The 20,083-nt window shown below is 42.3% G+C and overlaps 1 protein-coding gene across 1 annotated transcript in view; it reads right to left on the minus strand.

The window, feature by feature from the left end:
* Positions 1 to 17,719, minus strand: part of FAM171A1 (family with sequence similarity 171 member A1) — a 117,606-nt gene extending 99,887 nt beyond the window's left edge. The window contains exon 1 of the mRNA XM_067562283.1: positions 17,422 to 17,719. Within this exon, the coding sequence (XP_067418384.1) occupies positions 17,422 to 17,518 (97 nt within the window). The 5' untranslated portion in view covers positions 17,519 to 17,719. The remainder of the gene's footprint in view (positions 1 to 17,421) is intronic.
* Between the last annotated feature and the right edge of the window lie 2,364 nt (positions 17,720 to 20,083).

Genomic DNA, 20,083 nt, shown 5'->3' on the forward strand with positions numbered 1-20,083 from the left:
CATTCATCATCTTTATGACAAACAGCAACTAGATCTCATGATGTCTAAAACGGACTTCCCGTGAACACAGCATCTCAAAACCAACACAACAGTGGTTCTTAATGATAGGAGGTCACCAAGACAAGTTTTCTACAGAAACCAAGTTTCCATAAAAAGTTTTCTATTCCTTCTAGTTGTGTAAATACAATAGCTACTGTCCCATATTCTGATATACTTCTCTATGCACTAAAGAAGGCAGTCTAGCGGTCTTATCCCACTTATAGTTCTTAATTGTCAGTGTCTCCCTCAGGAAAGTAGCCATCATTCAAGTCCTTCTAACCCTTTACATTTCAGCTAGGGGTTGAGAGTAAGGAAGAAAAAGAATGGTTAAGACAAAGCATAGTTGGATAAAGTGACCAGAGCCGGTGACGCAGCAGGAGCTATAACAGCCATAGGGGCTGCACGAGAGACAGAACTAGCAGTTGTCAGGGCCAACTACCACACTGGTAAATGAAGCAAATGCCTAAAGCAGCTAAGTGTTTACTGCAAGAGCTACTGTGGGCTGGGAAGAGGCTTGTATTCCCTTATCTTATCTGGGGTAGCAAATAGCCCAGAGCTTACACTGCTAGTTGGAGGCAAGCTGAAGAGTACGATGCTGCATAAATGCCTCCAGAAGTGTCCCTACTAAAACAAGGAGCAGGGTTAACCAACCAACCAAAACCAGCCTTAGCAGAATCCCGAGTCTCCTGGAAGTCAGTCCAATAAAAGATATTACCTCACTCACCAGTCTCTCCCTTACCACCTGTAAGTGGGCATTGGCTGGCTTGACCATGCTCTGTGTTTAAGTGGGCTACATGGATATCCTGGGGAAGAGTATGCTCAGAACCACCTCCAGGGGCCAAAACCAGCTTTTTATCTGCATGACTAGGTGAGGCCGTTGCTTAAGACCCCTCTGTTCTGCCAAGACCAGAGTTGAATGGCAATGTTAACCCAGTTTATAGATCCAGGTTATTGCAATAGCCTGGAAGAGGAATATTTTCTGTCTAAATGTCAGTGACGCAGAAGATTCAGCCATAATAGGAATATTTAAAAAGATTTCTGACTTGGGGTTTCTGCGCCTTTCTGCAAGACAAACAAAACGAGATCTGGGAGGTCAGTGGAACACTACCAAAGCGCACCAAACAGCACGTATTAGAAACTGGAGGTTTGTGCTACCTGACAAAGACAAGGTGAACAGCAGCCCATTAGCTCCAGATTAAGCTGATCTGCATCTTCAGTACAACACACACAAAGGACCCATTCTGTCACCCTTACTGACCATGAACAGAATCTTAGTGTGCAAATAGGCCTACTGATTTCCAGTAGCATTACTTGCAGAGTGAGGTATTATTCAATGTGGATAGAGGTAACAGAATATGGTGTTAAAGAAGCATTCTCTTATTACAAGACATTGTGGCTTTAATGAACTCATCTTACATCTATGCAACAATAACAGTGTATATGTAACAATCTTGGAAACTTGAATTTCCTTTTTTGCTCACAATGCATATGCACTGGATCACATGATATCTAGTAGAAAGCAAAACTGACTTCCATTTATTTCTATGATCATGTATTTGCTTTAAAATCATGTTCATTTTTAGGGTCACTTTATTAGCTCCTGAATCGTACTGATTTTAACGCAGATGTAAGAATGCATTGAATGCCAGCTTCTCTTCATTGGCAAATTTAAAACAAATATAAACGATGTTTGTGCAAGTGTCAACTGCAATCAGTTACTGTATGTGGATAAAGCAATAGAACAAAAAAAAAAAAAAAAAAAAAACGCAGCTCCACAATGATGCATGTTTCTGTACAAGACTTAAACCAAAGTTTGAGAAAGTTGCAAATTTATAAAGAATCCTAATAGTCTTCATATACCATACAAACTGTAAAAATATAAACCAGTATACTTAATCTTAACAAAAGGCCATAACAGACTACTTAAAAAAGAGCCTACATACTCTCGTGCAGTTCATTCACATGGCTTGTATATAGGAGCAAGGATTTATTTCAATATATTTCCATACGTAGGAAAGAAAAAAAAAATAGAACGTTTCCAAGCAAACGCTTCTTTGACATGGCAACTGATCAGCAAAACATAAAGAGGTCAAATCTTGGTGTTACTAGAATAGCTGGATGAGTATGAGGACAGATTTTGACCTAAGATATCTATTTAAAGTATCAAGTATAAGAAATGAAATTACTGTAATAATGGTCATGATCCTCATCAAAATACATACATTAGTATAAATTGTACATAGTTCAGAAAAGCATACTATAGAAGCATCATAAAAAATTAAGGCAAAAATGGTGGACAATAATACATCACAGGTGCAAAACTGAGATACCAGCTAGGCACATCCAAAATGCTTCTACAAGCCATGCAAGCTTATGATTTGTATGTATATTTTTTGCCGGTTTTTTTTTTTTTTTAAACACACTCTCACATCTAGGTCTTATCAGTTTCTTATTGGAAGTGGAGAATTGAAGGGTGGGTTTGGGTGAAAGCAAATTCTTGTATTTCTTCAGTGCTATTCAAGAAAGTTAATCCTAGTGGCTCACTGCTTTGTCTCAGAAGCCTGCCAAACTGAAGTCAATTATTAAATTGTGAGTGTACTGCAAGAAGATGCCCTGGTTTTTATTTTTCTCCTTTCTACTAGGCCTTTCTAAACTCACCCTATATGTGAACATATAGTGTGAAAAGATAAGACATACAGATGGCAGATTTTTTAAAAAATTATTATTTCAAACACGAGCCTAAGGTATTTCAATTTGTACTGTTCTAATTTTTTTTCCCTTTTACATGTTGTATGGCCTCAGATAACATTGTATCTCCCTTTGGTACAGAAACGCAACTTATGAAATCCAACTGTTCTTTACAGTTATACATGTGACCATGCACAGGTGCTGAAACTAGGCGTGCTGCTGCACCCCCTGGCTTGACCCGGTTTTCATCATATGCAGGGTTTACTGTTTGGCTCAGTGTCTCTCACCCCCCCATTATAAAAGTTATTCCAGCACCCTTTTTTAGTCCAGGACCCTGGACTAAAAAAACCCTAAAAGCATAATGTTAGTAATCGGTACCTAAGGAGCAAAATTATTCATGAGTTCAGTTAGCTACAGTGATGGCTATTTAAAGTCAACATTTACCCACTATTACCTCACACTGCTACAAGTGAAACACAGCAGTTATTGCCTACGGTATTTCTGTGCTTGTAACTGTTGGCAAGGATTGACGCACTAAGGTCAACCAATATAACATGACTTGAACAAGTGATTTTACCCTCAATGCTGCTTAAAACATGAAAACAGATCCTAATGTTTGTAGGAACCTACAGATTTCAAATATCTATTGTGTACACAAATTTTTTTTGAAAATTTGTTTCTCTCCCCACAAACCTAGATAAAGTCAAAATGATATGCCTGCTCTAATAAAAGAAAAAAAAGCTTCTTAGCTTGGAACCTACCCAAAATTTAATTTCCTACATAGAAATACGGGCAGCCTTTTATCAATCTGCCAGCTATTTTTTTTAAAGCTACATATACAAATTCATAAACCATACTTTTTATATTAGTGTCAAAACAATTGTAAATACTTTTTTTTGTAAACAGAAACACTAATGTTCAGAGACAGTTTGACACTTTCAGACTCCAGGCTTGATAGAGCATAGGCATATCATTAAGGTGATAGTTGCCTGTTTTCAACCTGTCTGGAAAGCTAGAAGTACAGCCTTCTATCCCCTACTAGCTGAACATTCTGGTTTCAGCTCTGTCTTCCACTCTTTGCCCATCTACCCATCCAAACATGCAGTATATAAAACTAAGAATAATGGTAAGAGGCAAAGAGTGTTCATTAGCCATAAACATAACTGCATAGTAGTACTCAAGAACATCCTTGGAAGTAATTGGGATGGCTGCATCTAGGCAATGCCACTAAAAAGGCTCTTGGTTATTAAATGAAGAATGGCAGAGAGGAAGGATGGGCTTGTGGTTAACGCACAGGATTGAATCAGGTGATCGGGTTCAACTCCCAGGTCTGCCACATATTGTACATCTTACCTTGACATGTCACTATCTCCATGCCTTAATTTCTCATGTATAAAAGGGAAATAATAGTACTTTCTCCCATGTTTTGGCCATCTTGTCTAATTAAAGAACAAGCTCTTCAGGGGAGGGACTGTTTCATACTACGTGATCACTGATGTGCAAAACACAACAGGGCCTTGTTCTTGCCTAGGGATTCTAGCTGTTTATAGAATAAAATTAATAATTCAACCCTGAAACAACATGAAATCAGAAGCGTAGGGCTATAAGGGACCTTGAGAGGCCATCTAGTCCAGTGGTATTCAACCTTTTAGGGTTCAGAACCCATTTGTAAATGTTTATGGTCTGTCGTGACCCAGTAAATAGTTTGGGGGTGGAGGCTCTGGGGCAGAGCCATAACTAGGCATCTTAGTGCCCAGGGCGAGCATATTTCTTTGTAACATGTGGCCTGGAGGACCAGTGGACCTACTAGTTAGAACATGTGGTTTTTGGCCCCCTGCTTGATTACAAGGCCTCAGTCTTTAAGGCTGGGGGAAGGCAGAGGAACCTGGGACCTCCCTTTCCATTGGGACCCAGCCCAGGGCCTGTGTTTGTCAATCCCTGAACAAGGGTTGCCCTCCTGGCTGGGATCTAAGTCTGCTACCCTGGGCTACTTCCTACGAGTGTCTGTTCAGCTTGGATCATGACCCCTACAGTCCATTTAGTTGGCTGGTCAGCTTTCCCATAGGGTCCTCTCATGGGTCTTGAGCAGCGTCTTGTCACAGTCCCAGGCTCTTGCGGGCAGGGCAACTGCAAGTTGGTGAGGCCGAGCCCCATGCCCATTCAGTCACTTCCGGTGCCGAAGGCTCCTAGATCTCCTCCACAGTTTTCTGTGGCTGGGGAGATCGTGCTTCCTCCCAGGTATCTGCCTTGGAGGGCAAGTCCTTCCCCTCAGTTAAAGAGGCGGTTAGCTCCTGGTCCTTCTCCAGTCAGCCCCAAACTAAGCCAAGCTCTCTTTTTCTTCTGCTTCCAGCATTGGCTGCAGATATTCGGGTGGGGGAAGTGGGAGGGGGGGCGGGGGAGGGGGAGATGGGAGTAGCTGGGCCCTAAGGCTCTCTTTAACCCTTGCTCTGCTGGCTGGCAGTTTCTCTGCTTCATTACAACCTTGTAAAGCATATTTTGTCTCAAACTCCCCTCCTCTCACAAACCTTTTAGGCATGCACTGCATGTCCTGCAGAAAAACATCTAGTTGGAGAGAACAACCTAAGGACTCGAGGCTTGGCAGTTTCCACCACACTAAGACTGGTGTTGCGTTTGCCCATTTAGAGTGGGCAGCGGTTGACATAGGATTTCCTCATTTATCTCAGAACCACACCACCCATGGTACAGCAAAGGCTCCCCGTTCCTCTCCCTAAAGCCTGAAAAACATATGCTGCCATGACCTGACCCACCTTTGCTTGGCTCACACCACCTGCTCCTTCTCACACAGAGGAGTTTCCGAAGGTGCACAGTAGTTCACTCACTTCAGTGTGTGCATTAATTTACTCATGAAAATACTCTCAAGCTTCCCAAGAGATGCTGACACGAAGTAGGAACCTCTGAAAACTCAGAAACCTTACTGTGCAGAAGGGCAAGTGGGTGATGTCACATTGCCTCCACCCCCTCTCTACTAATGGATTTTGGCCTCAAAAAAGCAAGTTTTCTACTCCTAATGTCCCTTGGATGAGAAATATCAGAAGAAATGCTATGGCCCATGCCTTCTTTCTCAAAGCAAGCCGTAGAATATTCATACCATTGAGTAGTGTTATAATGCAAAACTGTTTTCTTACAGACTAATTACACATCAGATCTAACAAGTGACATTTCTTGACAAAACCAATATCCTTACCCCAGAGAAATCACAATCTAACAAAAATTTAAGAAAGAGTTGCACATGGATGTTGCTGAGAGTAAACTGCAGGGAGCAGGTGGGTTTTCAGATGGGACTTGGAGGAGGTCCTTATCTAGTCAATAATCTAGAAAAGTTAGTAGTCGCTTTCGAAGGGCTCTTTAATATTTCAAATCCTCTTTGCTCAGTGTCTGATTTGTTACTTTTAAAAAAAATAATATCTTAAATCTGTTCCAATTATGGCTAAACTAATAGCTTGGAGCAAAAAGTAGAAGTTGGGATTTATTCCATTAGAAGCTTTAGTGCCTAAAGCTAGCCAGTTTAAAGCAACTTTATTTTGTTCTTTTTATCTTTATCCCTAACAATAGTATTTACTTGGAATAAGTCAACCACAGTAACTGCCACTAATGAGTCAATGTTTTCCAGAGTGGTATCCTAAAGAAAGGAAAAACCACATACTCTTGCACACCATTGTGTGAAAGCTAACTTTTAATGGAAATTAGTGTAGCATGATGGAAGGAGATTTCAAAGGTACAAATGGCAGTCAGGCACCCACTGACTTTGTGAATGGCAATTAGGTACCCAATTTCCACATACTTTTGAAAGACCTCCCTCAATTTGAAGCACTGAGTTTTGCAATAGTTCATACTGCTTAATACAATTTTTGTTCCAGCAGCTCTTTTTCTCACCCCTTAAGGCTTAAATCCTTTTCCCTCCTCCCGCAATTTAAAATTATAATTGCTGGAAAAACCCACAGGTCTTTTGATTCAAATATCCATGTTCTGGGTCCCATTAAACCTACTTTGGGATCCTACAAATCACAGAGAATAGAAGGCACTGAACCCAGATACTCACTCAAACCAAAACAAAAGTTCTGGTATGAAAACAGCTGGGCATTAACAGTGAAGTGGTAGCTGCAAGTATGCCACATTACTTCACAGTGGCTGTCATCAGTATTACTACAAGTAACTTTTAAAACCAGTGTAGGATTTGTCCAGGACAGTGTGCCACTCCACTCAGTAGTTTCATAACTTGCCAGGGGAATAATTTGCAATAGAGCAAAGAGAACTGCCACACCAATCTTGAGTTTGGGCACCCCTTTTCCCTGAACACAGTGTGAAGAATAAAAGCATTTTTTTTCTACTGCGTGGCTATGTTTACTTTCCATCATCTGCCTCACAGCCTACAGCACCATTGGTGTCTCTAGAGTTCCTGAACCCTTTATTTTCCTACCCACCTCAAGCAACACTGGTGCACCGTACAAAGTGTTGCTCATGTCAGTCAACAGCAGTAGCACTCAGAGCTTTTTTGAGGAATATCAGGGCCACTGCAAACAGCCAAGAGACCCCCTCACCTCTTATCACAGAGTAATTTAGGAGATCTCAACTTTGAGGTGCAGTACCTGAGGCAACTGACTGGAAGGAGGAAGATTAAATAATCTGGGTGAGCAGACAATACTAAAAGGGAGGGATGGGCATGCACCATCAAGAGGCATGAGTTTATTAATCCTGGTCCCTCATTCACAGAGCGTTAAAGTACTATATTCTGGTGCAGTGATTAATACTATGCTGCTCAGTATTGCCCTCCTGATTCCTTCTCCATTTCTTCTACAACACGCATTGTTTCCTTTAAACATTTCGGGAGATTTTTGGACATAGAGAAGACTACTAAGAAACTGTTCACACAATGACTTAATTAAATTGTCAGAGAACTTATTTAGTTAAATTGATGCAATCTCCTGGCATGGATGTAGTTTTACCAGTACAAAGGAGTAAATCCAGTGTAACTACCAATTTCGTTAACTAGGAATGCAAACCATTTAGAGAAGCCCAAATAACTCCACAAATCCCTGCCTTGTTTCCACCAAGCCTTTCTTCACATTTATGTACTTTGGGAGGGAAATGTTCCAACAATAAATAAACAAGGAACCACTAGACATGCAAACAGTGCCATAGAAAAAAATTATACTCCTGGTTAAGGCTCTTTGGCAAGGTAGGGTAACTTAACTTAGTGAATTGCAAGTCTGAGCTGTAGAAAGCCTTCTCATCTTTGACCCTTCATATTTTAGTATTTAGTGTATTTTAGGCAGAATATCCAGCTTCACAAAGACAGTGCCAGACGGCAATATCATGTTAGCAAAACCTGACTGACTACAGCTGCATAACAAAAACTACTTGGCACAAAACAAATATACAAATTGTTACAAGTCCGGCATCCTGATTAACAAGTTATTTTGCCCAACATTCAACAGTTCTTAGTTCTGGTATCTCGGATATAGGTGTAAATTGGAAAGGGTGGGTAAACTTGATGCAATGAGTTCTTTTCAAGGAAGTTAAATATACAAAAGTTAGCTATATTCACAATGGTTTCTGTATTGCCAAGAAAGTATTCATATCATCATTTGAGAAATACTTGATGCAATTTCAATATACACATTTACCTATTAAATCTGAAATAAAAGAGGTTCTGGTTCTATTACTTGTTGACTATGAGTAAAGTAAATTGAAACAAGAGGGAGCCCTCACTGTTTACCTAACTCAGGGAGAGTTTCCTTTTGCGGTTAGCAGAGGACAATTTGTGCTCCAAACCACACCTTACTTTAACATCTGGGTATGTGTCTATTCTGCACAGTTAACCTGGGCTCTTACAAGCTTCTGACCTGGGTGTAAAGGTGCTTTGGGAAAGAATCCTAGAGCATTTCTCACACAAAGAACCATGGGCTAAGATCCCAGACACACACTGGTGACTGCAGAAACAGTGAGGACCCAATGATGTGGACAGGGCTTGTCTGTGGGAACTCTCACCCCAAGCTAGACTGACCCATTAATTGTTCAGCACAGATGTAGCCTGGTTATAAAGAGGGTGGACTGCTTTGTATGATTTAAGTAAGAATAGAACAAATAATGGTACGCACAGCTAATTATTATTCATATCAGTACATTACTAATGTCAGCCTCATTATTATAGGAAGGTCTACACTTAAAATGCTGCAGCTGTGCCACTGTAGCGCTTCAATGAAGATGCTACCTACACTGATGGGACGGCGTTTCTTGTTGGCATACATATTCCACCTACCCAAGAGGCGGTAGCTATGTTGATGGAATAATTATTCTGTTGATCTAGCGCGGTCTACTCGGGGGGAGGGAGGGGTGTCAATTTAATTGCATTGCTCAGGGGGTGTGGATTTTTCACACCCTGAGCAACGAAGTTATACTGACCTAATTTCCTAGCACGGACCTGGCAATAGTAAAACCTCTTGCTCTCCTTGATGCATAGGTGCCTACTCTCACTGATGCCTGAGAACCATGAGTAAGTGTTGTTCATGGAAGCTCTCATGCAAGATAAGAAGATCCCATCATCTGGTCTGGCTTCATAAGATGGTACTGACAACCACAGCTGACGTGATGTTTAAAATAAGGAGATAGAGTAGTTAAAATAAATACAGATTAAAAGGTTCTTTATGCTCAACCTACATAAAAGAGGCAGGTTCTGCTTAAATACACCAAAAGCCCCATGCAATTAAATAAGGCAGCCAACTTTATGAACCATATTGTAAAAGAATGAAGAGGAAACTTTTCTTCTGATTTTTAAAAAATGATTCTTCAAGTTAGCTAAAGAACTGAAATGGACATGTTTGAACCAGATGCCACATTGATATTTTATATGGATTGAACAATGCAGTCTTGTGTTGGAATATAGTATATATATTTTGGCAGTATTTTTTAAGTCTTAGACATGACATGTCAAATATAAATCAGGTTTTATATTTTTAAACCAAAGATTTCAGTCCTCTTTTAAAAGCAAAGTATGTTATCAGAAAACATTCAAATTCTTACAACTTTGTATGAAAAAAGTACCTATATATTTATGCTTTGGTTTCAATAAGACTAAAGATGGTTCTCCTAAAAGTGGTACATGCAATTCAACTACTGACATCAAGCCATATATTACATAACTAAGTCTAATCAAATGCTATTTTTTCATAAATTCAAAAATCATTTACTTTTGTCAGGTATGGTTGATAAAAAAATTAAATTTTGTCTAACAACAAAATTTATTAAGAATCTGCTGGGACCCATTTTTGAGAAGTGAGACAGAAGGATTTTAAGAAATCAAAGCAAGCAAAATAGAAGGAAATTCACTCTGTACACTCAGTGACTAGGAAAAGCATGAAATTTACTGTTTTCAGACCAGTTTTAATGTATGTTTAGATTTGGTTGCACTTATAAAAGCTGGCTTTTTTGTAAAAGACTTTAAATCAAGACTAATGTAGAACACTAATGGTTTCTGTTGTCCGACAGATGTATGGTTAAACCAGATGTTACCTGGATGGCAAGTACCAACAAATAGGAGTACTGAGGTTGTGCTTTCAAAGAGACTGGCTTTTCCTAGTACCTGAAGTCAGGAAGTGACATACATCAGGACTACGGGAAATTAATCCTCCACAAATGGCAACATTTATGATGTAAAAATCAGCCACAATGATAGAAATACTGAAAATGCAAGTAGTATTTCTCAGTTATTTAAGATTTGGATTTTAAAAGATCATTTAGTTCACAATGGAAAGGTTAGACTTAAGAAGTTAATGCAATTTTCTTTTAAAAAGTAATAATCTGAACCTCAAGTTAAACATGTTCAATTCATACAATGATCTATATAGACTAGAATACTTTGGTAAAATTTTGGGTGCTTTGTTTTCTCACTTTCAAATTGTTTTACATGAAAGACAAAACCTCAGTACTGACTGTTCAGAGTCTTATTAAACAGTACCACGAAAGAGCTAAATTTTGTGGGATTTGTGATTTCTTACTACACAGATATGAAATTGCAGAGGCCATATGCATCACTTTAGAAAGATATATACACACTGCAAGACTGTTCTTTTAGGGTGGTTTGGGGGAGAGAGATGTTGCTCAAGGGCAATATTTAGAGAAGGTAGTGTATTTTTCCTAATTTTACCTTTGCTTTAATGTCTAATTAGTTATTACTGTAAATTTCTGTTGAGTTTCCTGATGGTTTTGTCAACAGGTTTGGTTGTGCCTTTAAACAACCACTAGGAGGTATTTTCATAAAGCTACACCCATGGAAATTAATGCACATAATGCAAGCTTGTGATGTTGGTTCTTGAACCTCTGGGCCACACACTATGTTAAACTGGCTTACAGTGCCTATTGCTCTCAGCTGTACATACGGATTTAGATTAATTCTACTCTCCCAGAGTACCATCAGTATAACTGAGTAATTGTTTTTTAGGGCTCCTTGAAATTTCACAAAAAGTCCTGCATGTGTCAGTTTTGCAACAAACATGATGAGCACAAAGCTCTCTCCAACACACACACACACACACACACACACACACACACACACACACACACACACACACACACACACACACACACACACACACCCTTGTATTGGGGATCAAGGGAAGGTGACATACACATGCTACAGTTGCTTGTACTGGGAACATATTAAATAAACAAAGTGTTTTCTAGTAAATTAGATGGCGTTCAAAGCTATCCACTTAGCCAGCAATTGGCACAGAAAGCAGTCCTTTGTCCCACAAATTCTAAGAACCATGTTCTAGTCCAGTGGTTCTCAACCTTTCCAGACTACTGTACCCCTTTCAGGAGTCTGTGGCTTGTGTACCTCAAGTTTCACCTCACTTAAAAACTACTTGCTTACAAAAATCAGACAAAAATACAAAAGTGTCACAGCACACTATTACTAAAGAATTGCTTTCTTTCTCATTTTTACCATATAATTATAAAATAAATCAATTGGAATATAAATATTGTACTTACATTTCAAAGTATTGTATATAGAGGGGTATAAACAAGTCAATGCCTGTGTAAAATTTTAGTTTGTACTGACTTCACTAATGCTTTTCATGTAGCCTGATGTAAAACTAGGTGAATATCTAAATTAGTTGATGTACCCCCCTGGAAGACCTCTGCGTACCCCAAGAGGTACATGTACCCCTGGTTGAGAATCACTGTTTTAGTCTCACCACTTAGTAGAAAAAAAAAGGTGTATGGGGGAGGGAGGTTTAAGCCACTTGTTAGTGGCAGTTACCACTGATTAAATCTTAATATGGACAATGAAGTTTGTAGTTTTCACATGTTAGCAGGTTGAAATACACTCCGAGGGCGAGCCTAAGATTTACCTTAGCCTGTGTGAAAACTGCAACTGCCTTGTCCGCACTAGGAATTTATCGGTTAGCTAACACTAGTTTAAAAAAAAAAAAAAAGTTACACATTTTGGTCTGGGAGTAATTCAGGACTCTATCTGGATAACATGTGAGTACCCTTACTTACACTAATAGTCTCACAAAGGTAAACCTTTGGGTTTGAAGGATCTTAGTAATTAGTAGCTCATTGAGTACATAGGGTGAAAATGTGGAGGCCAAAATTTGCATTGCAAAAAAGGTTTCCTCTCCTTAGTTGCACTTCTCACACTAACATTACCTATTGTCTAGGTTAAAATTGACAGCTTGGGAAAACGGCACACAAAAAAACCAAGAATTCAGGTTCTCTCAACTGCCTTTACTACATTCATGAAGTAGTTGCCTTTATGAAATACCTAGCCCTTATGTGTAAACAAATGTAGACTAGCCTTTAGACATCATTATATTTAAAATTTACAGCAGCACAGCGGTATTGGTACAGCTATCTTGCTGTAAGAGTGTTTGTGTAGTTGCATTTTATTGGTGGAAGAGAGCTCTCCCACCAACATGGCGCTGTTCACCCAAACGCGTATGTCTGCAAAACTTAGGTTGCTCAGGGGTGTAGTTTTTCACACCCTTGAGCAACAAAAGGCTACACTAGCACTGATGCTGGCAAAACAAGGCCTAAGCCTGCAGCCAGTCAAAAACAAAGAATAGCACCAAAAGTGTCAATCCCCCCCCCCAGCCCCCATGTCCATTTATCCAAATGAGGTGATATTGTGAAGGCTAATTAAGGCCACTTAAACACCCACTTTTAACCCTTTCCTTACTGTATGCTCTGTGTAGCTCAAAATCTTCTCTCTCACCAACAGAAGAAGGTCCGATATATTACCTCACCCACCTTGTCTGTCTACCTTTCCTTACTGTCATACTAGAAACATCTAACTAATAATCATCCTGAGGCTCCCTCCATTAACTGCAACAAGCCATTTCAATGAGGCTGCAGATTTTGAACAAGTACCATAGTGAAATATTCTGAATAAATGAGACATTTGCTACTACCCTAAAAATTAAAAAAGGCATCTATAGTGTCACATAAAAACATGCTGGACTCCTGCAGTGCAATGACAGATTGTGTAGGATTTCTCTAAAATATAATCCTAGAGTAGCCATGGCATCTCAGCTTAAAAAAAACCAAAACCCTAGTATTTCAGAATGACCCCACATCATGTTAAAATAGGATACACTAATTATAAAAATTCTTGCAGAAATTAAACAGATTTTGCTAAAAGTCTCCAGAGATTTGCATTGTCCTTCCTACAATGCTTAAATGAATTATTACTGAGAAAGCTGGCAACCCTCCCAAACTTAAAAGACATTGGTTCACATGATAGGAACTTGCCCTGTGTTTTATTTAGATTCTTCAACATAATTTCCAATGCAAACACAGCCAAAGTAGTTTGGTTGATCTTTTTGACACTGGCTGATGTTTAGTATTCTTTCAAGGTAAGTTCAAATATAGGACTAGCTGATGTTTATAGTTTTATTTACAACCTGAAACTAAGTCCTCATTTGAAATACAGATTCCATTTTAAGCAGTAGAGTTTAGAGAGGGTGGAAACTTATAATCCAACTAATTCTTAAATTTATCTACATGAGCTCACAATGACCTCATCCCAGGGACACCAAGCCTCAAGATTCACAAAATAAACAAAACTGAGGTCTGTGCGGATTTTGCTGTATACTCCAGAAATCAGAGGATTTATTTTTCTTAAAATATTTTCTAATCCTTATGGTTCAGTAGCACATCTTCAGAGGCAACATTGCATCCATCCATTCACACATACTGAGCCAGACATACTGAAGCAACTCAAACAAGTGCCAATTGTCACCCAATCTTTTTAATGAGGTGTTAAAATAATGAAGTACCAATACCTTTCATATTCACAGAATTGTGGAATCAACTTGGCTGACCAGAATTTGAACTTGGTGCCATTCAAATTTGGGGTTAGAGCTGGTGACGGGAAGAAAGAAAAATATCAAATCATGAGATTTGTTGGAGCTGTAATCTCGCCTTAACGGAGGCACCAACCATAACCCACATTCATATGGCACAAAGTTCAAATTCTACTCAGTCATTATGGTTATAGGGATATGGAAGAACCTAATCAAGTCTCCTCTAGTACAACCCTTGTCAGTAAGGGCTATTCTCGTCAGATTATCTAGTGTTTTGTCCAGTCACAATTTAAATACTGCAGGTGATGGGATGTCCACCATTTTCCTTTAAAAAATTATTCCACTGTCTAGTGTTGCTTACTGTCCAAGTTTTTCTTGCTTCCCCTCCTAGACTTTACATTCTCTTCACCAACCCGATCCAATTTTTGGTCCTCTCAAATCCTTTCCAAATCCATTCTCTTCCCTTTACCTAGATCTCATACCTCATCTACACAATAGATCAAAATGGACAATCACAAAGACAACATCAGTATCCCTCAACCTTGACCTGGAAGTACCAACACAAGTGCTGAAGTGGGGTGGGGGGGGTAACTTCAGTCTTCATAACCATTCAAACACTGGCCTTTAATTCTGAGTCTACTAACAAAGGTCTCCAACTAGTATCAACTGCAATGGTGATTTTCAGGATGTAGCTACCTGTCAACTAGACTTGACTATGACCACAAATTCATAAGCTTCCAAAAAGGCTTGTGGTCACTACTAACCTGGGATAAACTGAATGGTTTTTAATATTAAAATGAACCTCCACATGTCTATCTTCCAAAGCATTCTTATATATATCTTAGATAGAGGGAAAAACTGAAAAACAGTAATGAAAGCCCAGAAAGCGGTCTACCGAACATCAGTAAACCTACTGATACCTACAATAAATACAATTTGTAAACCTACAAATACTGAAGACAAAATTTGACCATTTTATTCACCATACATCAGTGTCCTCTGCTCACTCAAAAATGACATAGCTGCAAGCAGTAAAAAGGTCAAACTATCAAATTTAAAGACAGTCGTCAGGGTAGATACTATATAATGGCCAACTCCCTGTCTTTAAAATTCCCCCCAGGATTTACATAAAAATAAATTTTAGAAAATCAAGTCATCTTATTGTTGCTACAGACATTAGTTTTTCCAGTTGCTATTAGTTAGAAAGAGCTGACTCTCCAAAGAGCTGACAATGAAGGGGGGGGGGGGGGGAGGGAATATGTGTGAGGAAGAGATAGTCAAACTGCACTGTAATTTCACCAACATATCAGAGTTGACATACATACAGTAAATATTCTCCATATCACTACACTGATTATATACCAAGATAAAATCAAATTATGTTATCAAATGTTACCTTCAAAGGATATGTATGATATTCTTGCTGACATATTTGTGAACTAATTTAGTAAGTCCTATGTTTTGCAAGTGCCTCAAATGCAAAGTTTAGAAGAATAGTTGATAATTAATATGGACTAAGAAATCTCAAAGTCTTGAAAGTCAAATCCTCTACCCCTTTTCTAATCTTTTTGAAAAAGGTCTTCTATAGCACAGTAGGTTTTGTCACAAGATTCCAAAATGTTGATCACTTGGTGTAAGACCACAGAACCACGGTTTGCATTTTATTGGATGTTATAGAAATGACTGGGAAACAAAAAACAAAAAAAATTATTCAAACAGAATGACTTTTAAGAATCTAAATGTCATTTTTCTTGTTTGTATATAAAAAGGCCACTTACAGGCTACTGACCCTTAAAAGACATACAAAAGGTGGCAGAGAAGGTGGGAGGAAATGAGGTACATTTGTATCCCTGAGGTATTGCATTCCCACCCTGGTTATTATGGAAGGATATGATTAACCTGCCCTCCCAACAGGGAAAAATAAAACCTCTCTCCCATACGAAATGACATTAATATTTAGCCTCTTTACAAGGTTAGCTAACAGGCTAATACTAACCAGTTTGCAATATATTCTCTTGTAGGAAACTATTTCTTATCAGCAAACTAAATTTTCTGCTGTTTAACATATCTATGAGCTCCTGACAACCTAGATGTATTTGCAGGATCCCTTTCTGAGCTATGCAGAATAAAGAGAAATAGAACACCACTGCAAAAAAAAAAAAAAAAAGGTAAAAATGCAGTGTGGAAACATGACTGATCTGCAATTGAGTATCTCCCACCTACAGTATCTCCTTAGCAGTGTCACATGTACAGTACAGGCACATTTTGCTGATGAAAGGACATCACATGAGGGAAGTAACTACAGGATTACTGCAGAGCAATCCTACTCACTCAGCTAGAAAGGGCTCAGATCAAATAAAAAGGACCAAGAAGTTGATTTAGATGCTGAAATAGTTGCCCACTGATCTCCGCTTTCCTTTGAAGGGGTTGGTATTGGTTCTAAGGTCTAGGATTAGATTGCTGTGATACCAGCTGGGGGGAAAGATGTGCCAGTCACTTAAAGCTGATTTTTCCTGATTTAAAATAGATCCCCAAACAGAAGTGCCACATTGCTTGCAAGGAGCACGCTGCTTTTATGGCAAGCAGTAAGGATGGGGAGCTGGACTGGGCCACCTCTCCAAACAAAAGGCGCAGATGGAGGGACAGGATAGTCAGCAACAACAGGCCAGCAGTACGCTCCCCCCGCGGAATACAGCCAGAACGAGACAGGAAACTTTTGGGGGCTGCTCCAGGGCCTCCAGCGTGGGCCACCAAGCAGGATCCATAAGCCCAGGTCAACGCAACCGGCCCCACGTGGGACTTGCCAGGGGGTGCAAGGAGCACCCGGCCAGACGTGCATGCACTGCAGGGACAGGGAGAAAGGAAGACACCAAGCGGGACCTGCAGAAAGGAGGGAGGGTGCACGGTAACCAGCGCCAAGCGGTATCTGCAACAGCGTGGGGGGAGGGCGGTACAACGCAACCAGCCCCAAGCGGGACTCGCCAAGGGAGCGGGTGAGCGCAAGGCAGCCAGCACCAGGCGAGCGAGGTTTTACGAGGCCGCCCATCACCGCTGTGTGTGGGGGTGGGAGGGGAGGGAAGCGGGGGTGCTCAGCAACCAGCACCAGGCAGGACCCCCGCAGGGGGGCCCGCTGCAAAGGGAGCAAGTGGGCCCCGCAAGCCGGGGCAGGAGGCGCACGTCGGCCAGCAACCCCTTCCCCTGCAGCTAACAAAAGCCCCAGGAGCGGTGCCGCTGCGGCAACGCCCCCAGCGCGGATGGGGGAGCGGGGCTCCGGCCGCGCCTGCCCGGGCAGCGCCCCCCAACTTGGCCGCCGCCGCCAGCACGACGCGGCCCCCGGCGACACAAAGCCCGCCCGGCCCGCACCCACCTCGAGCGGCACCGGGCGCCCCCAGGGTTTTGGTCACCGCCTTCCACACGTTGCAGCCCAGCAGGCAGAGGAGAAGCGCCGCCGCCGACCTGCTCATTTCCACCCGCCGCCGTTGCTGCAGCCGCCGCCGCCGGGGAGGAGGAAGGGACTCGCCGCTGCCCGGACGGAGGAGGCGGAGAAAGCGCCCCGCCGCATCAGGGGCTGGCCCGCTCCGCGCCTCCCTCCATGTTGCCTCTCGCTGCGGCGAGGGCTGCCCCCCCTGCTCGCCGCTGCCGCATCCCGGCCCCGCCGCCGCTGCTGCTGCGCCCCGGCTTCCGCGACCAGCCGCTGTGTCCCCTTGGCCGGCGCCTCGCGCAAAGCGGCGGGGGGTGGGGGGAGAGAAGGCGCGCGCTGCTTCTTTCTTTATTTATTTCTTGTGGCCGCGAGGGCTCCCTAAAGGCTGAGGCAGCCGGGCTATTTAACCCTTTCTGCCCCGCTTCAGCAGCAGCCTCGCGGAGCCGGGAGGGGGCTCCACCTGCCGGCCGGCCCGCTGCAGCCAGCCCCGCAGCGCCCCAGCCCGCAAAAAGCGGGAGATGCCTAACGCAGAGCTGGGCGCTGCTAGAGATAGGCAGCCTAGGGCAACCTGTGCGGCAGGGGAGAAGCGTCCGTCAGGTAGGAAATCCAGATTTGCCTAGGTGCCCCTGTTCTTCCTCCGAGACATATTACTGCTTGGGAGTCAGTGCATTGCTCCTGTCACCCACCCTCAACCCCCCGGAGCAACAGAGCTTACCTGCCACCCACTCTCTGCTCACTCACTGGATTTGGACCCAGATATAAAATGCATCCTTCATCATGCTTATCTCTTGGCAACTCTCTGAGCCAATGCAGTAGGTCTTTCCTCAGTCCCGTCTGCAATCCACCAGGAAAACAAGAATGTGATGACCTAAGGGCAGGCGTCAAGTATGTTGAGTCACACAAAATGCCATTAAATGGCTTCTTGTAATCCACGTCACCAGTAAGGGGGTGTCCTTAAGGCTCAGTGGGAGTCAACTTTGCTCCTGCTACTTCTGTGTGACACATTTACTTGTGTTGTTATGTTTGTGGGGCAGACGGGCGAGATCTGTTCGGTTTAACTTTGTGTGAAATTGTCTAAAAACATCACCCTACAACTGTTAATGAAAGGAAGCGTCTAATGGTTAAAGCACAGGCCTTGGAGACAGGAGGCCTTGATTCTGTACCCACTTCTGCCACAAACTCGCTTTATGACCCAGATAAGTCACTTAAGGGCTAGCTGGTGGCATTTCATCACTGTCGTGTGTAGGAAGCTGCAAGAGGAGCATTGAGGCAATTATAACTCAGGCAGGCATAGTCGCTCCTGAGGCTTCTTCCAGATAGTGGGTGCACAATCTGCTCCATTGTTAAGAGCTTCCCTTATGTGTCAGCCCTTCTCCCTGAGCCACTGTGGAGAGGGTAAAAGACCTTGACCTTAACATCTCCTTGTACCTACCTCCTTTTTGGCGCCCTGCTTCCCTGCTGTTGACAGACTACTACAAGAAGAGGTCTTTGCACAGCCTGGCTAGGGAAGGAGAGCTTCTACCACATCCACATATAGGTCTCTGTGATGGGGTGTATAGATCCCAAACTGGGCAACAAAGGTTTATGGAACTACTCAGGGCCACACCCTGCCACACCTATAGCAGATGCTCTAACTGGAAGAGTTAAAAGGCAGGGGAACCGCTCATTTGGTTATGGTGACCATACATCCCGCTTTGGGCAGGACAGTCCCCTCATTAAACTGTGTCCTGGTCATTCCAACTTTTTTTTTTTTTTTTTTTTTTTTTTTTTGCACAAAACTGGGCATTTGTCCCATTTGCTTTTGCCAACTGATGTTCAGTTGTTAGAAGCAAAACAAGACAAAAGCCCAGTTTTGCAAAAAAAGTGGGGTGCGACCTCTAGTGGAGCATGGAGAAACGTGCAAGGCTGGGCAGCTTGGGCTGGCCCAGCCCTGTGCAGGCAGGCAGCAAAGCTGGGTAGCTCAGGCCAGCACCACACAGTGTCCTGTTTTCCCTTTGGGAAAATATAGTCACCCTACATTTGGTGGCAGACCAGGAAATAGAGCAGACCTGCAACTCCTGTAGAGGAAGGGCAGAAAGCACTCCCTCAGACAACTGCCCAAAGGTTCCTCCCTGCAAGAAGGGTGGACTTGCCACAGAGGTAGCGGGAGAGGGAAGCATCTGCCTCTTATATCATCTAGAGAGTGGTAATCCCCTTTATTTTTTGGTTTGGACTACCCCAGCAGGGGAAAGCCCTTGGACTGAGTTGGCCCAGCAGGGGGCATACCATGCAGGGAGAAGGAGTTGATGTCTGAGGAAAAGGGCTACAATGCTGCCACTAGAAGGTGCCTTGTGGTGAGCAGGCACCCTTCACACTACCTTTACCTGAATAGTGACTTTGGGACAATTGCAGGGGGATGGGGAAATAGGAAATAGTCCAGAGAGAGCAGCCTTGACTGTCAGAGCACTGATAGCCCTCAAAAGGCCCTGGGTCAGAGCCTGGTTGGGGTGGGAGGACAACTCAGGCTCCCCTACCAACAATCCCCCAGCTGATCATGGGTCATAGCCCTGTGATCACTACAGCACACTACCTGACCAACCAACCCCTGAGTGAGGACCATCAGCCTCAT

The sequence above is a fragment of the Emydura macquarii genome, unplaced genomic scaffold, assembly GCF_026122565.2.
Source record: "Emydura macquarii macquarii isolate MOO-44397 ecotype Brisbane River unplaced genomic scaffold, CSIRO-AGI_Emac_v2 contig_2422, whole genome shotgun sequence".
Taxonomy (NCBI): Eukaryota; Metazoa; Chordata; order Testudines; family Chelidae; genus Emydura; species Emydura macquarii.